This window comes from Diadema setosum, chromosome 5 (genome assembly GCF_964275005.1).
Source record: "Diadema setosum chromosome 5, eeDiaSeto1, whole genome shotgun sequence".
Taxonomy (NCBI): domain Eukaryota; kingdom Metazoa; phylum Echinodermata; class Echinoidea; order Diadematoida; family Diadematidae; genus Diadema; species Diadema setosum.
This window is the reverse complement of record NC_092689.1, coordinates 688,757-712,232: the sequence shown is the minus strand read 5'-3', so window position 1 is coordinate 712,232 and position 23,476 is coordinate 688,757. Positions and strand designations below refer to the sequence as shown.

General features: G+C 38.8%; 1 protein-coding gene across 15 annotated transcripts in view; it reads right to left on the bottom strand.

The window, feature by feature from the left end:
• LOC140228490 (CUGBP Elav-like family member 1-A) overlaps positions 1-23,476 on the bottom strand; it is a 135,377-nt gene that overhangs the window by 45,946 nt on the left and 65,955 nt on the right. For 13 of the 15 annotated variants that reach the window (XM_072308707.1, XM_072308716.1, XM_072308714.1 and 10 more), the window contains exons 2-3: positions 20,135-20,357; positions 19,631-19,713 (exon numbers count right to left, since the gene is read on the bottom strand). The exons of the other annotated variants lie outside the window; for them this stretch is intronic. In XM_072308707.1, the coding sequence (XP_072164808.1) occupies positions 19,631-19,713; positions 20,135-20,357 (306 nt within the window). The remainder of the gene's footprint in view (positions 1-19,630; positions 19,714-20,134; positions 20,358-23,476) is intronic. 15 annotated transcript variants of the gene reach the window in all.

The following is a 23,476-nucleotide window of genomic DNA, read 5'->3' as shown; positions in this document are numbered from 1 at the left end:
ATTTTAATCATCCATTTGCTCATTTGCTGGATGTGAAAATAGTTACAATGTATCTTTTAATGCTAGCTTCGAGACTATTACACGATGAGTGACTGTCAAAACCAAAAATGCTTTGTACCACTCATGTGTATATTTTGTTTAGACATATGGAACAAGTATGTAATGATGATTACCACGGTGCGGGCTAGGTTTGGGAGATAACTTTCTCCCATAACAAAATGTATGACTGATATCATCCAGCTCCTTACATTGGTTTTAATCATGACTACACAAACTATTTTAACCCACGTGGACTATCAGTTCTAAGTTAGAATCTACTTTGCTGATGGGCATAGGGAAAAGACTGATCCAACTAGCATGCACATATTGAGTGGAACAACTGAATAGGAACATATCAAGAAGACTTCTCCTTTGGCTTGCTAACATCCTTCACCAAAATTGAGCACAGTGCACTGGAATGAATGTACATACCCTACAGTTATATCCTATTTTTGACCTTCACACACCCCAGCAAGTCTTGAGAGTACCCTGCATGAATAATTGATGGATGCATAGGAGTCTTAAAGACTTCCACATGCCTTGTAGTCTCTGAATACAGACACTGCAAGACATCATTCAAATCTATCATGAAATATCTCCAACTCTGACTCAAGGAAGAATGTCAGTCATTTCCATGATTCTGTCATTCACAACAGCCACAAGCACCTAATGTTTGTGTACAAACCTCAATATTAGAATACAATCTCCTCTTTCCCCCCATGTAATGGCGTACGTATAACTGTAAAAAAAGATTACAATAGACCACTTCGATAATGTATTAAAATCTATGGATGTTTCTTATCCTACAGCCTAGTAATGAGGTACTGCATTCACCTGCTCTCTATAATTCTCCCTATCATATATCACCTCAATGTTTAGTTGCTAGCTGTCAGGTACGTACACTGCGTTATGGCTGTACACTACGCGCAAATGGTTGAGGTGATCTTACGCACCCACACGCAACGCTCAGAAGTCAAATGGGGTCAGACTTTTGGATTCACTTGTGCACTTAACTGGTAATATGGGGTTACTGTGCGGCAGGGCAGGGCATAAATGCATTAATCACAGAGCTTACAGTTGATAATTTCTTTCCCAAACTTAACAGTTGTTCAGAAAGTCTACAAAATTATTGAAGCTTTTGTTTTCTGTGTATTATCAAATAGAGCTCATGCTGTATACTGGTACAACATTGTTGACTCGTCATGGAAATGGAATAGAACTGCCGCCACTTGAGTTTTTACAGTTATATGTGATATCGAGTATTAAGTTTCTTAGGCATGAATTTACTTGTCTCTATTATCAATTGCAAGGCACGGCAAGTCTTCAGCGGGCTTTGAGGTTGTTAAAGCAATTTTTGTGAACAAGAATGCCGAAAATTTGTATATATATTACCATATAATACAGTCTATAAAAGCCACTCCTCCAAAGCCTCTAAAACAATAAAATTCAGAGCGTCTGTAGGGAGTACAACTAGTTTCTGAGAACCGACTGTCACATGTTCTTATGTCTATTGACTGAATCATAGACTTAAAAAGGGAAAGAAAACACTTGAACAAGACAACTCATTTGTCCCCACATTCTGATCTTACTCCCCTTTTCTCTCCCCCTCTAGCCATATCTATTCATGATTGTGTATAAAGAGTCTTGCCACCATTCTACGAATGCAGAAGAAAAAATTATGTAGCCGCATTCAATGTGACAGTGTTCATTGCATAAGGACTTCTTGTTTGGTCGTTCAGTCAGCACTTATCCTTGCACATGTTTGATTAACAGTTATAAATATTCCATATGTTAAATATGCATTTTGTACAAGGCCAAAACACTTGTACTGGAACTATACATAATGATATACTACTACACAAAATCATAATTTCATCCCACAAGCTACTATATGTTTGTATAAGCATGTGCAAGTACCAGAGCCATTGTTCGTTTTCTTTTCAAGCCACTAGTCCCTCGCTATTCCAAGAACCACAGCAGCTGAATGAGAAGTACATAAGTAGATGAGTAGCAGGACCATTGACCTGACTAAAAGGGGATTCCCCTGTATTATCTCTTTTTCAAAGCACCAAGTTGGGATATATTGCATACAATGTGCCCTGCACCTCGGTCCTGTGGTATTACAGGAGGTTACATTTTGAATTCATACTTTCATGAAAACTGGTATTACTTGACTCACAAAATTTGCAATATAATACAATAATTTCTCTTGGAATTTTAAACCACACACATCTCTTCTCTGAGGGGGCTTTCTGTGAAACTGAGAGCTAGAATACACCAGTCAACTGCTCTGCTTTTCTTCCAGCCTTTTCAACAAAAAAAAAATAATATCTCCTGTCCAAACAAAAAGAAAACTTACTTTACCATTCTATGATTTAGCATTGGGGCATTTTCTCCTACAAAACGGCTGAAAACAATTCTTGTGTATTGCCATGTATTAATGTACCACCTGTAAAAGACCATACACAACTTACAATGAAATTCTGATACATGGAAGGGTCTCATTTGTGCCTCTGAGCTTGAGCTACACCCTCATCAGGCCAATGTCTCATGCATAAGATAAAGAGATGCCAAATGCTACAATTAATTCATAAACCTTTCCTTGTGTCTCCTATTTATACACAAACTTGATGGATCTTTTGGACAGTTAGAGGTACACAGGGTACTCAAATACAGTCTCTCCTCTCTCTCTTCTTCTTCTCTTTCCATTCTTCCTTCCTTCTCTAAATCCAACACTGAAGTGAATTGAATGCCTGACATTCATTTTAAGGCATACTTCTTGACCAAACTGCCAGTTTCCTATGTGAGCAGCTAAGTATACTTCCACCTCCTGGAGAGAAATCACATGAATAGGGAATATGCGCATTGTCCCTTCACAGGCACACTGTAAATGCCAACGTGCATCACTCTGTGCTTGGCTGGGCATGACAACTCATGAAGGAGCTACAAAGCAACACAAGCGTACATCTATGTGATGCATTAACAACACAACAAGAACAAGAATGGCACTCCATACCTCACAATCAATTTAGAACTCTGAAAAATACTAAATGTGAGAATAGTATGTAAGTGGAATAATTGAAAACAAAAAGTTTTATCATGCCTTAAAAGCTTGTTTCATCCTAAAATAACACCTCAGTTACCATGGAAATCATTCTAGTCCTTTCACCAATCAAATAAAGTTACAGATTTCATACAGAACTATAATGGGCTACTTGAGCAAGGATGCCTACCATGTATAAACAGCATTAGAGTATTCTGAGGGGTGAAAACATATTTCTGGTGGAAAAACACAATTTTCCATGTAACATGCAGTATTTCTGGTAAACCCCCCCCCCCCCCCTCCCCAACAACACAGTACACAAAAATACTATCAGATAAGTACCAGTTGACACATCTGCTTCAGGCATGTCAATTCATCCTAAATACAGTATTTCTTGATATCAATATCATCAGCTGAACTGTGACAGGAACTTGACATATTAAGAAAGATTGCTTCTTCACAAAAATGGTGCAAAGCCAGTAAAAAAAAAATCAAAAGAAAAATCAGAAACTCAGTTTTACTAATTATACTTGGTGATAGGGAGGATCTGGCTTAGACATTCTATGATAACCTCATCAATATTTCTCAGTTTGTGCTTTATTGTAATCATGAACTGAACTTTCTCCTCCTTTCATTGAATTTTTAGGTCATTCAAACCTTATAAAGAACAAAAGGCTTGATAGTACTGTAAAATGTGTTATTTTCAAGAGGGTTTGATTTTTGTGAATTTCACACATCACCACAAAGGATGGTATTGTTATGGTTGAGATGGGGATTGAGGTTTTAACTTTTTGTGAGATGATTAGAAACCACTAATATGAAATATTAAAGAACATACACTTCTAAGAGGAATTCAAAGTTTATGTGGTGAATGTGATAAAAACTGGTTTTGAAATGGCTGAGATATCCAAAGACAAATTGGTCCTAATAAAGATCCTAATAAAAGGTGGAATCCACCTTTTATTAGGACCACTTTGTTTTACTTTGTTTTTGGATATCTCAGCCATTTCAAAAGTGAATTCCATCAAACAAACTTTCAATTACAATTGCATGTTCTCTAATAATATATATACTCAATAAGTGGTTTCTAATTATCTTACACAAGTTCAAACCTGAATCCCCATCTCAACCAAAACTACAGTATACCGAAACAACATGCGAACATTTTGCAAACATACAAGTACTGGTGCACTTATGATAGCCTACGTATCAAAATTGGGAAAACATATCTTGTGAAAATGTCTGTGATCTGGTCATTTATGAAAATATCTGTATGATGAAATAACCGATTTTAACAGTACTCCAGCATGTTCTACGACTGCCTGAAGATGAAATAATGTCTGAAATGAAGTCACTATGTAGGTCATAGCAGATACTCTCTCTTTAATATAGGATGACATAATGAATTGCACTAATTATTTCCCTGTAAAATCAACTGATTTCTAGTTAGGTGATTTTGGGGAATTGTGACTTCCATCAATCGTCAAGTGAGCTCTCATATGAGAACTGAGGAAAACAAATCAAAGGTATGACCTAACATCATTTGTTATAACTGTACACTGTAGCTGCATAATGTATGCACACAGAGTCAAATTAAATCCCCAATGAACCTACATACATGGCATTGTGCTGGGCAAGGTTAGGACATTCGACCCAGCATTAAACTAACCTGCCAATCTCCCTTAATCCATCCCCTGGCCAGCCCTGGCCGGCCCTGGGCAGGTAACAGTAGAGTCACTAGAGATGTGACTCCTTCATCTTGCTGGTCCATGAATGGGCCTGAGGCTTGGCACAGGCTTATGCTGCTAGGGGATGGAGATGGATGAAGGGTGCATTATTTATTGCCCGCATTTGCGTCATTCACGACTGAAAACGGCTCCTCCAGGCACTAGACAGGAGCTTCATCAGGCTGGCCATTGTTTCCAGTTTCCCTTTGCACTTTTCCTAGCCTCTATTTCTGTCCATGCCATTCCATCATCCCCAAATGGACAAATAGAATGGATATCTCCTCTCTCTTTCTCCCTGACAAGTGTGGTTGTGATCAGTGAAGGTGCTATTGCAGTTTAGCTCCACAGTAATCTTGCATACTTGTCTTGTATTACACACACAGCCATTTCCCTCCCTCTGCCTCCCTCATCCCTCATAAAATGCAGAATCCCAATGAAAGACCGAAACGCACACCCATTTCTAACGGGGACAGTCGTTTGGACAAAAAGCTGGAACATAACAAGGCTATCATGTCATGACTGCATCCATTGAAACGTGCCTCCACAGCTGTGCGAAAGAGATGTCTGTGAGACTACGAGTACATTTGGTTTGTATACACGAACCTTACTATGGTAAATTAATGACCGCCCGAGAGGAAATGTTTTATTTCTCAGCCAGCCAAGATAAAGTCAATCCATTCCCTCATCTCCATCCCCCTTCTCCAATTCATTCAATTCTAGGAGAGCTCATTTCACTCTACTTCTCTCTCTCTCTCTCTCTTTCAGGTTATCCTCTTGGGTATAAAAAAATGAAAGAAAGCAAGAAAGAAAAAGCCACCTGCAGCAAAACCTTTGGCATTTCAGCCCAAGGTGTGCTTCTCTTCCATGGTGCCCTATTATCATCTCTGCCTGACACAGTGTGATGGAGGTGGGGTATGATGCTAAAACTGCTTCCTTACCTGGGAGGACTGCCTGTTTCGTCTTGTGAAGGTCGACTGCAGTGTGCGCTCTGACTGCCAGTGTCTTTAATGTGGTTGCCAATTTGCCTTACTTCCTCGACAATGAACATGTTAACTTAACATCTCTTCTTTTCATTTCTTTCCTTGAAAAGAAATGCACGCAATACTACTTAAAATGTTCACTGCACACATTCTATAATTTAGTTGTTGTTTTGTTTGGGATACAGATTTTGCATTCAGCCTTTGGTAATATGCTAGCAGCACAAGGAAAAAAGACGAGGTATCATTCCAACATAGTTATCATAGTATTATCATGGCTAATATTTCCGTGACAGACTTTGTATCAAAATATTTGTGGTAATTGTAAAGATATAATACATGAATTCATTTAATTCAGCAGATAATGAATAAAGAACTATAAAATGGTACCACTTCTTTTTGCCATAAACTATGCAGACTGACTCCAACAGCTCACGTACACACACATGTGGTGGCCAAGAGTTCTGAAAGAGTTCTGCTGTTGTCAGTTTAAGATGAACAAACATTTGGTCTCATTCAATCCCTTTAAGAAAAGTTGAGTTTTGGTTACCATGGTTACCAATCTCATTCACCCCTTACCTATAATATGCTATGTTAATGCAAGCACAGCTTACAGTGCCACTTTCATGTGCTCTAGCAGTCATCAATGCCCATTGTAGCGTACAGGTCAGATTACAGGCACCAATGAGCCTGTTGTTCACTGGCTTCCACCTTTCTCTCTAGCTCCCTTGGGCAGATTGACAATACAAGATTCATCCTGTTACCTCATCGCTTTATAACAAACCTTGCACGGAGGTATAAGCATCATGGAACTAGCTTCACAGTTCTGTTGGCACATTAGGGTTAGAAACAATCGTACATCATCTTATGATATCAACATCCTGTCAAAGCTACTCATGTCTTTTTGCCATATAAATCCTTTTCCCTATTTTGTGTCACAACACAACCACAGCGTCACTGACTTCAAGCATATCATTTCACAGCAAGCTAGTAATTAATATAGCTCTGTACTACAGCGATGCACTTCTGACAACACTGCCCCTGAGTAGTGGAATTCTTCCTTGGAGAAATGACATCCTAGGCACCCCTGTGGAGACTCTCCCCCATGCATCCCATCTCCTCATTATTCCAAAAGGGAATCTAGCAGATCACCCTGCTCACATCCTCTTAATTGGGCCTGTGGAGCTGGTCTGAAATCCAATAACACGGCTAATTTTGGCTTCATCTCACGCAAGATTGGGGAAGGTAATCCAGACAGGGTGAAAAAAAGAGCACAAAAATTTATCCCAATTTGTCCTCCATATCATAATACCTCCAGCCCTGGGAAATACTACACTAGACTTTTTCACCAATTTCCACAGATTTCATCAACCAACCCGCTGCATTACACTGTACATCACACTGGCAACATTCTGTACAGCCAAACTTTTTTACCATTATTATTATTGTGGGGGAGGAAATGGGGGGGGGGGGGGAGGGATGAGGGGGTATACTCTATGGTACAGAGGGTGAGCTAATTCTGAAGCATGGATGTTGGCAGTTAAATCTCTGTAAGAATTTCATGCCGCAATATGGGTTGATTGTTTAAGTTTATGTCCTATATTAAGTGAGTCAACTCTTTCTACATGCCTTCCAGGGAAAACTTCATGACCACGTCCACTAATTGCCACAAGTTAATCATCTGCAAAAAACTGCAAAGTGTCACTATATCCGAACTTGGAACGAAGTGATGATATACATACATGGCATGCACGGCATTGAGTTTCCCTTTCATGATCATATTGCAAATTAAGTCCAGCCCATTAATGATCATCTTTGATGCTCAAGGTAGAGCACCCAGCAATGGTCATACACAACATGTCACCTTGAAGCCCCTGAATTCCCTGCTGCACATGTGTGAAAGAGACCTGTCTGTTGGCAGCATACTCCCGTTAATCATATTTTTCGCTTGGTATTTTCCACCCCACTGGATTCGACAGAGCACTTCTCACCCAAATCTCACCCCTTCGGGGGAAGACGGAGAGAGCAAAGACATGATTAGAACTGGAGTCTGATAAATAGATCATCCAAGGAAGAGAGAAAATGTGGGAAGGGCAAGGAAGGACTGAGAGAACGGAAGAAAGATAATCTTGACACACACAGGAGAAGGAAGTGAGATATAGTAATAGATGGTTAATATTGAGAGGATGAATACTATCATTGGTTAATAATAAAGATAAAGGTGAAAGGAAAAAATATTGGGAAAGGTAAAGGAGGAAAGAGAAGGGAAGAAGAGAGTAGAGTAGAGAGGGGAGCAAGTTCCAAGAGACTATACTGAAATTTGAGCTCAGGCAAAGTAATCCAGCAGGACCTCCATAGTGAGAAATCATCCTTCCCCATTGGAGTAACAGCTATTCCATATCTATATGCCCAATGAAGACCGTTTTCCACACTCCAGATATCATCATTTTAAAGGCATCAATCCTCTTCATATCAAAATATCTTTTAGTGCATGACTTGAGACAGGCCATGGTCATAATTCTTGCCACAAAAAAGAACTTTGCTGAAACCCTCCTATATAGGCCTATGTAGTTGTGATGAACAAAAAAAAAAAGAATAAAAATAACCTCATTGCAATGAAATGGCATATAGCTAATCACAAGAAGTTGAGGTATTCCTCTCAAACTTCTTTCCAGTGTAATACAGATATCTGTTGGGTGAAGTGAAACTAAAAGCAAGAGACTACATTTCAAACACAATACAGTTTGTTCATTCAACAACTGCGGAAATACTGAAATTGAAGACTACCTCTTCATTACCTTAATACCATGTTCTACAATCTCCCCATCCCCCCCAAAAAAAAACAATAACAACAAACAAAGACGCACACAGATTAAATCAAAATATTACGACAGAGCAAATGACAACTGTCACGTGTCGATAATCGGCGAAATCTCTGATTTATATCAGGTGGCAAAAAAAGATGATTAAAAAGGATAACCTGATCTGATTAGATGTCATAGGAAATATGCGGTTTGGGAAAGGAAAGCATTCTGATGCCAGAGCTCTGGTTTGCATGTTCATCATGGCACTAGTAGCTGTATATTTTTACCAAGCTCCTGAGCCTACTGTAGTACTTGCTTAATGTAGTACAATCTGTACTTGTAACTTACCAGGATATATAATTGGTGTATAAGTGGCATAGTTCTTGAGAGTGACAATGCACCTTTAAGTATGTGGGAAGAGGAATGAGAGCCCTGTGGGATTGATCTGACCACTTTCTTGCTCTGACCCCTTTCAACTGTGTGACCTTTATCTTGACCCCTATGAGTCAAGAGCAATGGCCAGTGTCTTCCCAGGGGCCTGCCACGCTGTCATTGGATCTTTCAACAAGGCATTGGCAAGATTGACACTTTATAATTTTGTTAACAGATATCTCTCCCTCCCTTCCCCTCCCCCTCTCCTACCCCACCAAGAGAGAATCTGAAGTCTACCACCTAACTCACAAATCGATAACTTTTTAAATGCCTCCAACAGAATGGTGCTAAAGATTGGTAAGCATATTATAAAATAAATAATCAACAAGGAATGCCACTTATTTGTCAACCTGCAGTTGCAGTTAAAGGGACTGTACAGTACTGGTTGAGGTGGGGATTCATGTTTTGATCATTCTTAAGTGAGATAATGAGAAACCTCTTATGAAATATGAAAGAGCATGTAATTTTAAGAAGGATTCAACGTTTATTTGATGAAAATTGGTTTTCAAATGGCTGAGATATCCAAAAAAGTGATAATAATAAAAGGCGACAGGCCACAACTTTATTAGGATCTCTTTGTTTCACCAGGGAGGTGGGCTTCCACCTCCCTGGTTTCACCTTGTTTTTGGATATCTCAGCCATTTCAAAACCGATTTTCATCAAATAAACTTTTGATACCCCTTAGAATTGCATGCTCTGTGACATCTCATAGAGTATTTTCTGAATATCTCGCAAAACGTTAAAAGCTAAATCTTCACCTCGACCAGAACTGTACACACCCTTTAATGTATGAATTACCATTACATCTTTAAAGGTAGGGAATCCCATTTGCATGCCTCAAATGAAGAGTTGTATAAATACAGTGGTATGTTGAAGAGAGTACCATTTTAGAAACTCCCATAAAGTATTGAAAGTGGAAGGTAACATTTAGTACATTTTTATTGACCTTTAGATTTTGAATTGAATTTTTTCGGGGCTCACCGTAAATTCCAGTACATTACTAGGCTACCTTTGCAGACCCATGCACTGCATGTGTGTCCATCATGTATATTTTGTGAAGAAAGTTCATTAAAACTTACAAACATTTCTATATACATTCTTGCCACACACTCTATGTGTTATTACATCAGCTCTTATACTTTTAGATTTGTGTTTATAGATAAAAAAATACAGAAGATTGCAACAAAAAGGCTCAAGTGTCGCTGACACACAAAACTACTGAGTAGTTGAGTTTTGTGCATTATTCAAATTGTAGATAACTGTTGACTTCCAAATTTCTCAGCAGTGGCCAAAACAAGTCCCCTGAGGTTCATATTTAATGTTTTGCTGCATTTTGGGAGGTCTGTAAAAGGTATCCCCTACCTTTAAGGGATAATAATATACTGTAAAACATGATATATTTGCGGCACGAAATTTTCGCGAATTGGAGCCAACGGCCTTTTATGTGGTATGAAATTTTTGTGAATTGCCACTGGTGTTCAATGCATATAGTGTCGACAAGAAATTTTGCGTGCATTTTAATTTCGTGAATCTTGGCACTCGCGAAATTAAAATGCACATGAACATTCCTCGTTTTACAGTACACGTATGGCTAAATACTGATAGCGACTAAAATTTGCACAAAAACACCCAAATGTTTCCAATAATAATGTCATGACTGTAATGGAACAAGTTGATATTTTTACATGAAAACTTATGGTGTAACATCTCTGGCCCCTCTCATTTAAAAAGCTAACCAATAAACACAGATCTCTGTGCAGAAATATTTAGTGATGTGAAATTGGCAGCAGGAGATTTCCTGATGGAGCATGTATTACCAGGAAACATTTTACCTTCAAACCATATCATCAAAGTATGGGTCAAGAATCATATCTGAATAATACGTTAGAAGATGAGTCATTAATCAGAGCTCAGAGCTAGGTGTGCACACTACAGGATTGAGAACAAGTTTTGCTCAGCACCTTTATCACATGCCATCATTCACATCATGTGGACTGGAAGTGTTTAGCGAGTGGAAGGGAAAGAGGCTAAAGGTGTGAGAAAAGAGAGGAAGGCTGAGGAAGAGCAAGCAGGGATGGCTCCAAAGATGGGATCACATCAACTAGGATGGCACTGCATTCCAGAGATGCAGATGATACTAGGAAAGCTGATGAGATAGGGAAAAGAGACCAGCACCAGGGCAGGAGGACAAGATAATGCAGTCAACTGGCAACGAAGCAGGAAAAGGAATGTGCACTTTCAGAAATGCAATTAGAGAAAGCTCTCCTTACTTACTACTGGAGCGTAAGAACACTGTTACCATTTTACGAAGTGGTGGTCAATAAACAGGGGGATGCAGGCTAGAACTGGGTGGATTAGGAGCTGTATTAAATAATGAGCCATGTACTTAGGATCCAATTAACATTCTTCAAGCCTGCCTTCACAAACCTGTGAGGACATCAGTCCAGACAAACCTGAGTATAACTCATTTCATGGAAGCTTAGTCATTGGTAGATCCATCCTGAGTGATTATCAGATGGCTGGATCATTTTCACTCACGTCATCTCTACGTACAAACAGGACCAAGACCTTGACACCTGACCTTACATGAACTTGACTGCTCAGTACTCTCCTTAATTAAGTCTAATTACATTCCCCTTCTTCCATTTATTCAAATTCAATACAATTTCAAAATAAAGAGAACAGTCTTGTCAAATAATTTCTTTGGTTTAGAATACAGATAGTACCAAACAATGACATTAAAAAAATGGTATGATTTATGCATACTCAACATTCAGTTAAAGAAATGATTTATTCTTGATTTCAGATACATGATTTGATTATTACTACTTTCACACTGAAACGCAGCAATAATTCAGAATACTAGGGAGTGCTTTATTCAAACACAAGTAAAGTTTTTAATCAAGAATATTCAGAAGTCACTTATGGATTTGTAACACAGCTAGTGTATGGGATTCTTCTTTTTTTTTTCTTCCTTTCAGTTACTACTAGCAAGAGACCCATATTAGTGTCTAAATACACTATAATTACACAAGATAAGTAATTTAAATATGGGTTTCAGAATTCTAATTACGAGTGCGATCTTGTGAAGTGTGAAACCCCTTTGCATGAAAGGAACTTGCCATTAGCCTGACCCAGTGACCTGTAACATTTTACCTAGCAATGCCAGGTGCCTGCTTCAAAAGTTCAGGACACAGCAGCAGTTAAATTAAATCTCCCCCAGACAAGACTCACAGAAATTTTAGAGTCCGCATGTTTGGAACAGCAGGGTCGTTATGCCTGAAAAAAAAAAAAAATAGCTGCCCCCAAGCTCAGTACCACAACTGACTGGGCTATAAAAAATGAAGAGTGGAAGTTTAAAGAAACAAGGGTCACACGTGTTTGTGATTATTCTCTACCATTAATTCCTTATGAACAATATAAACCTCATATCGTATAAACTGCTATGCGCTATGCTTGAATGATGAGGTACCAGTGTTGAGCTCTCTTGCAAGATACAATTAGTGAGAGAGAGACATGTATGCACCAGCACACCTCAGCCTAAAAAGGACATGCTGAAGGTACGGAACCTGCTTCAAAAGGCCAAAGACATGAATATATATTGCATTGCCTGAATTACATTGCAGACACATTACTAAATACCGTAGCAGAGAAGAATGTGGGTGCACAACTCTGAAAGGGAGAGAAATCATGACAGAAAGATAAATGATCTGCAACATTTTGATGCTGTTTGACTTCTTTATTACAGGATACTTCATAACACATTTTGTGCTTCCTGACAAAGTTTCTTCATCAATACAATATTCTCTCTATGTGCTTATTGTGGCCACGTGTACAAAATCACTGAAATAATGATCTATGTGCACATTAAATATATAGACAATTATAAGAGAATTAGTTTTTAACTAGAAATGTCGCTAAGGCGACTGGTATGCCGCCGCCATAATGCACGATTCTCCTAATAGGTCTATTGTACATGTAGACAATGTGTGATGACAGTTTCACATAATTGGCAAAATATTAAAATGACATGCTTGTCACAAATGTGTTGAATGTTCACCTTCCTTGACCTAGGTTGAATTGGATGAATAGGAGAGCATGTACTTGGGGATTTAAGGACTTTAACTTGACTTTGACCCATTCATAAGTGTATGCACTGAGTAATTTTCAAGGTATGGAGAAAAAGTGCAATTTCTATAATGAAAAGTTCATTGTTACCATTTTCATCTGGCCTTTGACCCTACAATTCATAAGATAATCACTGTCAGGCACAACATGCATAAATACGTAGTAAGTTTCAAGATAACTTGAGCCACTTCTGAGATATGGAGGAAAAAGTTAGTTCAGCACTTTCCCTTGATCTTTGACCTTTTGAACTTTAAGGCAAACAAAAAAAAAAAAAGAAGAAAAAAGAAAGCTTCCAGAGAATCTCTATTAGGTTATACATGCATACACCAAGTGTAAAAAAAAAAAGATAATCCTGCTGGCATTGCATAAATATGAGGGAAATAGTAAAATTTTGAAGTGTTGCCCTTGACCTTTGACCCCTGACCTTTGACCCATGAACCCTAAATTCTCTAGATATTCACTGCCAGTCAGTACATGTATATATACTATGTTCCATGAAGATACCTTGAACAATTTCCAAGATACAGAGAAAAAAGTTAAGTTTTAATACTTTTACTTGACCTTTGACCTCATGACCCCAAACTTTCACCAAAGAATCTTAATTGGGTAATACATGTATACACTAAGTTTCAAGAAAATATCTTCAGGCATTGCATAGATATGGTGGAAATAGTGAAATTTTACGTATTTGACCTTGACCTTTTGACCTTTGACCTTGAGCATGTGCACCCAAAAGTTGATAGGCACAACTTCACCCCCTAATACACATACATGCCAAGTTTCATTAGGATACCTCAAAAGGTTTTTTAGTTACGCTGTCCACAAAATTCATTACGGACGGAAGGACGGACGGAAGGACGGACGGACGGACAACCCGAAAACATAATGCCTCTGGCACCACTTCGTGGCGGAGGCATAAAAATATGTTACTTTCTTTCATCTAATTATTCTTTTCCTTAACCAAGCAAATATTTTGCATCTTAAACCATATGAACAGAAGTTAGCCATAAATGCACATCTTTTTTTTTTTCATGCTGAAACGTTGTGCTCTGATAGACAAGATTTACTCTGCAGTGTGAATGGGACATCAGCTGACAGCATGGAAAGGAAGAGAGAAGGCAAAGGATAGATGGAATAGTGAGATGAAGTGAGAGACATCCAGATAACCTTGTAAGGTTAGTTGAAGGTGAAGTCCCAAGTGAAGGAGGTGAGACAAGGGTTTAGGTCTGTAGGAAGTGATGAATATCCTACAATAATTATCTCCCTTACACTGCTACACCCTACCCGATTTCCTACGGAGTCCCTACACAGTAGAAAACATGGGACTGGGTAAACCCACAACACCTCCCTATCCTCACAGGTAACGTCTATGAATAATACTGTATACGCTATAATTTTCCCGTACATATATTTTCGCGAATTGCCGCTTTCACACATTTTCGCGAGTGGTTAAATTCGCGATTGGGCGACCAGAGAAAATATAAAGTGGCAAAGAAAGTGTGAATTTTCAACTTACTAGCAAATAAGAATGATACTAGTTATACACAGCATGAAAAAAACTTACCAAACTCTGCGAACTAGTAAGTTAGAATTCAACATATTTGAAGTGGTTAAGTCCATCGCGCTAGATTTCTGACGAGTGGTACGAGGGGTTGCGATAATGGATTGGCTCTACAGTATTCGTAAGTAGGCTAGACGTGGACTAGCCCGACCACCCCAAGATGCTGCTGTGCTGTGCGAATGCTACTTACAGCGACTGGGCTGTGTATATCGGTACTAGTAGTTAGACGTGGACGTGCAATGTACGTGAACAAGCTTAGCCAGTATGGTCTTGTCGGTAAGCCGTGACATTGTATACTAGACTAGTACTGAAATGTTCGTATCATCAAGGCAAGGGATTCATTTTGGAAGGTAATATTTTTGCGTGTTGTTAATTTCGCGAATAGCTCCTGACTCGCGAAATTCGCGAAAATAAAACCCACGCGAAATATATAGCGTATACAGTAGTATTCTCACCTTTAAACAATAGTGTCCCAAGATTGTGTGATATGTACAGTTATTTTACTAACTGCTTCTTTGCTAACATTCAGGAGCTGTAACAAATAAACCATTAATAAAAATATTTTACGACTTCTTCCATCTAAAAAAAAAAAAAAAAAACCCTACAAATTCTAGAAATGGACATTTGTGCAATCATTTGCTGCGTACATGCTCAGTAACAATACATGACTCAATGCAATCATGCAATGTGGATCCATAACAGCACACATGAAATGCATGATTTCAATACAGCTAATTTATACCTACTCAGTGTTCACATTGAGCTGCAGCCAATGCTATGAGGCGCTATCTGCAAGTGCTGCTTGATATTCTGTGTGTTGTTGAAGGTATGCCACTTATAAGTGATCATGCCTGAAACCCATAATTTTTTTTTTTAAATTTAATAAATGCAAACAAAGGGAAACTGACCAGAAATGAATATAATTTTTCAGTAATATTTTTTTCATTTTTCCAACACCTGAAAGCAAAGTGATGGGGTCCACAATCAATAGTTTACAAAATTGATGTACAATGCAGTAGTCTGGCTTTGAACTTTGCTCATAAACGAGCCCAATCACTAGGTTACATATTCTAGTGGTCCCACACATTGTGTTTGATGTATGTTCGTCAGATCGTCAACGATTGCTCAGTCATCAATAATTACCCAATGAGGCGTAGGAACCATTCATAAGAACCACTAAACTGCAGTAACATAACTTATCATATGCAGTGTCTTTGAGGCATCCCTATATCAAAATAGACTGCCATTATCCACAATGTATTTGATTAAATGAGATTACTGCAACATGCACTGCAAGGAATGACAGAAATCAATGAGGAACTACCGGTATCATCCATTACTGAAATATATTGCAACTGCCCTGTCACATCATTAATTTATATGGTTTCCTAACAAAGATTGAATTCATACATGCTAGTAGCCAAGCATGACCATACACGTTCGCTATATAAACACTATGAATTATTGAAATTTTGTGATTTCCATCCTATATCAATGCAGTAAACTTTGTTGCCTGATGAGAGCAATCTTACACCACCTAACATACTGTCGAAATGATATCACAGCACTTGAGCACTTTTAACATCCAATCTAAAAAGAAGGGAAAAAAGGCAGGCTCCCTGATATATACTACAAAATGTGAAATCCAAATCAACTCTTTCTCTTCCCCCTTCTGTCAACAGTTCTTTCCCAAGTTCATATCCCAAGAGGACAAACAAAAATTTTGCAGATCAGCAAGCACGTAATACAGGGTCAGCAAAGCAGAACCCACCACTCAGTGGTAATGTGAAGGAAAACAGACAGTTCCACAGATTCTGGCACGTGTATCAAACCAAAAATATTTGCAAGGGATTGCTTATATATACAAAATAGAAATAGGTAACACCTGTAACCTGAACTGCTTAGTATACAAGTAACACTCAAATGAAATGGGTACAATACTGTAGAACTTTCTTAATGGGTAATATGACTGCCATGGGAAGTATTAATCAGCCTCTCACATACTTGGCACCCTGTATGACCTCTGCATTGTGGTAGAGCCATGGGAATGGCACATGTGGCTGGTAATAGTTCAATGAGCTCTGGTAGGCCAGGACTCGCTGTTGGCCTCACTTCATCTCAAACTCTTGTCTGCTAAAAGAGAGACCCTTACCAACCAGACAGGGGCACCCGTACCCTCGTCATATTCTCACTTAGCTGAGAAAGGCAAACACAAGGTCCGCAGAAAGTAAAGCTTCATGTTATTTTACTCCAAGGCACAAGAAGTGCACACATACACATGCACTGTAACATGCTTCTTTGTATAACTAGCAGCATTTTGCCCTTCTTTTCTTTCTTTTTTGTCAGTGGGTCAATAACTTTTTTTATAGATATCACCAATATTTAAGACAGGATTGTTTTGCTTCAGACATGCTGTCCAATATATGTTCATTATAACTCTTTGAATTCATCTCTACCTTGTTCATCTTCAATCCCCAACTACTAAAAATTATGAGAATTAATGGGAATTTTTGTTCAACGAAGCCATAAGTGAAAAGTAGAGGACTGAATAGTTAATGCTTCTTTTAAAAAAGAGTTACCCATTTGATTTGAAACTGCAATGAAACAATTAACAATTGGTAAGTATAAAGCTACAACCATCTGAAAGGAAGACGCTATTGTAGCATTGACATTGGGTACAAAATTTAATTTGTTCGAGTTTGCAGATATGTATAAATTGGCTGACATTACTGGTGCTGTTGACATGCCACTGTTCCTCGCCATCCTCTTCCCTTAAAACTGCACGTTGCAAACAAATAGGTCTACTCACATCATGCTAGTGACCCAGTTTACCCTCTTTCTAAATATGAATCAACTTGTAAGTTACAAAACAATTCATTATGTTGGGTGGCAAAAACCTGGAATACTGTATACGCTATAATTTTCGCGTACATAAATTTTTGCGAATTGCTGCCGTCACACATTTTCGTATGCGGTTAAATTCGTGATTGGGGGACAAGAGAAAATATGAAGTGGCAAAGAAAGTGTGAATTTTCAACTTACTAGCAAATAAGAATGATACTAGTTATACACTGCATGAAAAAAACTTACCAAACTCTGCGAACTAGTAAGTTGGAATTCAAAATTTTTGAAGTGGTTAAGTCCATCGCGCTAGATTTCTGACGAGAGGTCTCCTTGCGATAATGGATTGGCTCTCTACAGTATTCTAAGTAGACGTGGACGTACGTAAACAAGCTTAGCCAGTATGGTCTGTTCGGTAAGCCGTGACATGGTATATGTTCGTATCATCAAGGCAAGGGATTCATTTCGGAAGGTAATATTTTCGCGTGTTGTTAATTTCGCGAATAGCTCCTGACTCGCGAAATTCGCGAAAATAAACCCCCCGCGAAATATATAGCGTATACAGTATTTGAGAATGCAGTGAAAACAAGGCATTCAATTTGTGAAAACTAAGACCAAATCAGGTCTAAAAAGAGTTCTAAATACATATCAAACTGAAGTTGGTGAGTCTTTGTGAATGGCCATCAGTGAACATGAAAGAGTAATCTTGATATTTACAATGTGATAGTCTCTGCATGATGGTCAATATCTGCTTTGTGAGTGAAATGGCATTTATTACACATTTTCTCAAAACAACTAGTTTCCTCACATTTTGTTAATGATATATGAGGGATATTTTGCTAGCCCATCCTAATTAAAGTACATTTATTGCTTCATATTTTTGACTTTTCAGACATAGTGAAAGACAAATCTAACAGTTACACAACAACAAGAGCTAGTGTCATAGGCAGCCATTTCAGGGTCCCCTGCAGATTATCCTGTTAGTGTTAAGTAGCTTTCTCACATTATAGGAGGGTCACAATCTCTGAATAAGTCCAGTTTGATTGAAAACTGTCAAATAAAACAGTTCCAAACCTTTAACAACATTGTTGTTATTATTTATCCTTTAGTGGGTCAAAGTTTCTCATTCATTACAATTAGGTAAAAAAGGTCTTCAAATGAACATCTGAAAAAGAGTATTACAATAACATAAGCTGTACCTCAAATCTTTCCTCTCTTTCCACCTAAACAAAGTCACACAACAGTGATATGCGAGACTGTCTACCACAAAGGCAGTTAGAGGAGTCAAGTCTACACAAAAGAGAATGTTCAGCTAAGGCTGGGCATTGTGATGTCAAATAATACAAATGTGAGTCATACAGAACTGAAGGGAAACAAGCAAAAATAAAAGGGGAAAACAAAGGAGGGGGATCCAGCAGACATTTTGAATAGATAGATGATGATAAAAAACAGATGGCTTCTTTGGGCTTGTAGGTAAAGAATTTTGGGGCATAGCATGGCCCATGGATTCACAGCCTGCAGGTTTCTTCCCTATACATGCATTCCTACTTAGAGCATGTCTGTTTCAGCTTCTTGTATGCTTGATAGACAAGACATGCACAGACCACAAATGGAGTTTGTCTGTTGTGTTTACCTATCAAATAAGACACCAAAGTCTAGCTGTGGAGTACTTTAGTGAGAGAATTTAAGCTAAGCCAACACCATGGAGTTCTTTGTGACAGGCACTCCACCATGTGTATGACACCAACACCAGACCACCACATTTATCTCTTGTCTCTTTTTCAACATCAAAAAGATGTGCAATCCTTGCGAGCTTGAAAAGTTGAAAGGCAATACTGGTACACTGTTGATGTATGAACACCTAACCATTTCTGTGCTAGGGACTTTGGACACATTGTAAAACGCTATGGGGTTTTCTGTGCCAATAGGCACTCAAAGCACATAAAGGATTAAGCTGCTTTTGCAGAAACAGGGATAATCCCCTCTGGTGTTTGCAAGTGACAATACACGTGTCAACTGCTAAATGAAGGCTGCCCAAACACAAGAAATAGTGAGTAGATGGCCCTACCAATACTTACCCCAGGTAAGACTTTTCTGTTGTGTAGTTCTTTCTGTGCTTTGTCTGCTACTACACCAGAAAAGAATGTGACAAAACAGCAACCTAGAAAGGGCAGGAACAGGAGAATAGAGAGAGGGGAAATTAATATTGAGCTGATTTGTCATTCAACATATCATTTCATGGTATCACATGGCATTATATCGAGTCAATTTCTCATTCTGTAATATCATACATGACAAGATTAAGAGCCATCTACATATAATGTGGAGTGAATTGGAGGCAAAAGCCTTTGCTGTGCATACAAATATTCAAGGGTTCTGTTGGCACAAAAATTTACTATTCACATTGGATTTATCGTGGCCAGCAGATTTGAAAGGGAGGAATAAAAGAGTGCAAAACTCTCTTCACTTGGTTTTCATTTTACATCATAAAAACAGACAGCTTGATTGCTGATTATACTTGATGTCAAGGTCATATTCAAACATTTCAGAGGAGGAAAAACATGTCTTCAAAGAGCTTTTACCTTTACTTTCTCCTGTCTTCTTGTCTCGCAGTACATTTAACTCATAAACTGGACCAAACTCTGAAAACATCTCCCGTAACTTGTCTTCCTCATATGACTTTGGTATCTGTCCAACAAACATCTTGAGCGAGTCTGGGTCCGGCTGGGCCGGTTGAGGCGGGGCGCCTGAGTCTACGCCTGTGTTCATCATCATGGGGGACTCCGGGGTGGCTATTAAGGGTCTCTGAAAGATACAGATGGTGACAAAGAGAAACATTCATAAAGCAACATGCAGCATATGTGCATGAAATACTTTTTGCATGGTAAAGAGGTGCCACATGTTTTAACATTCATTGGATACTGTGAAAATGGTCATCTCATAATGTTAACTATAAATCAAAGAAAAAAATCTATGAGAAGCTGCTGACATTCAGAGTTAGTCTCATTCCCAAGCTCCTTCAGTCTAATGTGATGAAAGTAGTACAAACTATCTTCTTCTGACAGCAGGAAACTTTACAGTGGTATGAATGAATGGTCTAAAGCACTCCAAAAACATGAGATGATATCACTCTTTTCACAGCAGTAATCGCTACTCAATAATTTGTAGATAAGTAAACTAACAAAGGAAGGCGACAAAGTAAAGCCTATTAGAAGTAGATCAGGCACCTTCATAAACCCCTGTGAAGACAAACAAGTTACAGAAACCTCTTGAATACCTTCTATGCAGTGTACCAGCACGACTGTAACAATATGGAACACATGAAACTAGTCGAGCAGAAAATATAAATACGATGTGTGACAAATTGTATACCCTATACATTGTATGTCATTCAACATTCAGAAAAGTATTCAGCTAATATAAGAAAATCCTTGTTATCCTGCTGTAGGATCTCGGTTATCACATATTAAAGGATTTACAATGTACCTCCATACCGATTTTTATGAGTCAGCAGGCACTGTACATGTATCTCTATAGTAGTTGGTCTGGGAAGGGGCGGTAGGCCTCCTTATTGTGTTTTTTTGTCAGTATTTTTGCATGGAACTAATTAGGATGCATGTGGGTCATAATACACCAGTGTCCATCCATCCATTTCAGGAACGTGTTTGTCCACACCAGTCTTGCTAGGATGGTTCAGTCTATTATTCATGACCAAACATTTAGCTACCATCTGACTGGGCAAGGTGGGGCTATCGAATTGCATGATAAATACAAAACAGCAACCCTCCCCCTAGCCTTTAAACAAGGCGACTCGCTCTGCGTGCCCCCGTATAGCGCGTTTACCCCACAAACCTGTTGGCCGGCGAGTGGAGCGAGCCGCCTTTATCCACTCGTTCAGGGATGTGTACTTTTGTCGTTGTTGTTGCTTTATATTCTTTGACAAATTTGCGTACAAATTTGACGCAGAAAATACACACGGCATCAAGGCAAGCCTCGTCAATATTAAGTAACTATTCTTATTCTACATAGTTACTTAATATTAACGAGGTGCCTCGGGGCTTTTCTCACTGTAGACACAACCTGGGCCAAATGCGGTACCAAATCTAGTCTGGCTTTCGGACACTCTGCCCACACTATTTCCCTATTCAGGATATCAATGCCCTCAACGTCGGAAAACCAGTACAGTTTAAAGTGGTTTTGTCCTGCAAAGGCATTTGCCTTCGGCAGAGGCGCGACTTTGTCGCAGGGCGGCGACTTTGTCGCCGGGGAGTCCAGTTGGCAAAGGTTCTGGAAACTAGACTATACCAAATTGCGACCGGCGCCCTCCAAATAAGTGTTTGTTTACAAGCAGAGCGCCACTATGACAAAATATTGAAAGGTTTGAATTAAAAGTCCTGGCTGAGCCCGGCACTGTAAACTGACAAAATTGCGGGGCCCAGTACCGCAATTGAGGCCGGGCTCGGCCGCGGCTCGGCCCGGCCCTGCACTGTAAACAGGGTCATAGTTTCAGCTACTCCTGAAAAAAAAAAACAAACAAACAAGAATGTCTCGCAAAAGTTCAGCACAATAACCACATGTGGGGAATTTCTTCTAAATCATTTAGAAACTAGAGAAAATTTTTAATCTGCGGTATTTTTTCCGTTTTGGAGCCATATTGCACAGTTACCATGGCAATGCACTTTCCCCTACTCTTACAACTTTGTCCTGCATGACTTTGCATCAAGTTCAACAAATGCACTAAATTTGATTTGAATGGATTATAAACTGAAGAAGTTCCACCTGCAAGGCATTTTCCTGACATGAAGGCAACAATGCACTGTTACCATGGCAATGCACTGTCCCTACTCTTGTGTTCCGCATAACTTTTTATCACAGTTCTCACACATGCAATTTCTTCTTAATCATGTAAAATCCAGAGTTTCAATGTGCAAAGATTTTTCCTGATTTGGAGGCCATACTGTGCTATCACCATGGCAATGAACTTACCTGTCCTCTTGACAAATGTGTCCTGAACAACTTTAGAGTTTTTTCACATACTGTGCTTTTTTTTTTTTGCAGAAAAAAACAGGAAAAGTAGTGTGATATGCAAGCCTGTTACTTAGTTTGTGGTCATAATGTCCTTACACCATGGCGATGCACTTTCTCCTACTGCTGTGTCTTGTACAACTTTGCATTTAGCTCAATGTGTGTTCCACATTTCATTTGAATCACTTGAAAACTGGAGAAGTAGTTCAATCTGCAAGCCTTCTACTTGAATTGAGACTACAATGTGTTGTTACCACAGCAATGCACTTTCAGCTACTGCTGTAAAACATTTTGCGCAACGTAACATTGAACTTTTACGTGTGTGCTTAAATTGGTTTGCATCGCTTGAATAATGGAGAAGTAGTTCAACCACACGTAGAGTCTTATACCCCCTTCAAACTTTGTTTGGTGGGGTAAGGTATAATCAAAGATTCTGAGGTGGCAGGAATAGCAATTACTCTTTTTCCTTCTTTTTTTTTTTTGCATTATTCAGTGAGGAACCTGTAATTTTACTACAGAGTTGAAATATGGTATAAGCTGTTATTTTCGCGAATTTCGCGAATCACAGTTGGATAGGGAATTTAAAAACACGCGAAAATATGTCCATGCACTGTGTTAATACAGCATTAACGTAAGCGTCGGCGTCGATTCCCGAAAACAACATCGCGCGAAAATGTCTATGACCTCATTATTCGCGAAAATATCTGTATGCGAAAATAACAGCGTATGAAATAGTACACCATATTTGTTTTATATCATTCCAGTGATTCTTAAAAAAAAAAAAATTTCAAGCACAGATATTTACAAGCAGTACAGATGATCAGTGCACCACAGTGGATAATTTTGCAAAGTGGTCCATGAGGCCAACACTGACGGCACTTTTACCTACACTATCATTG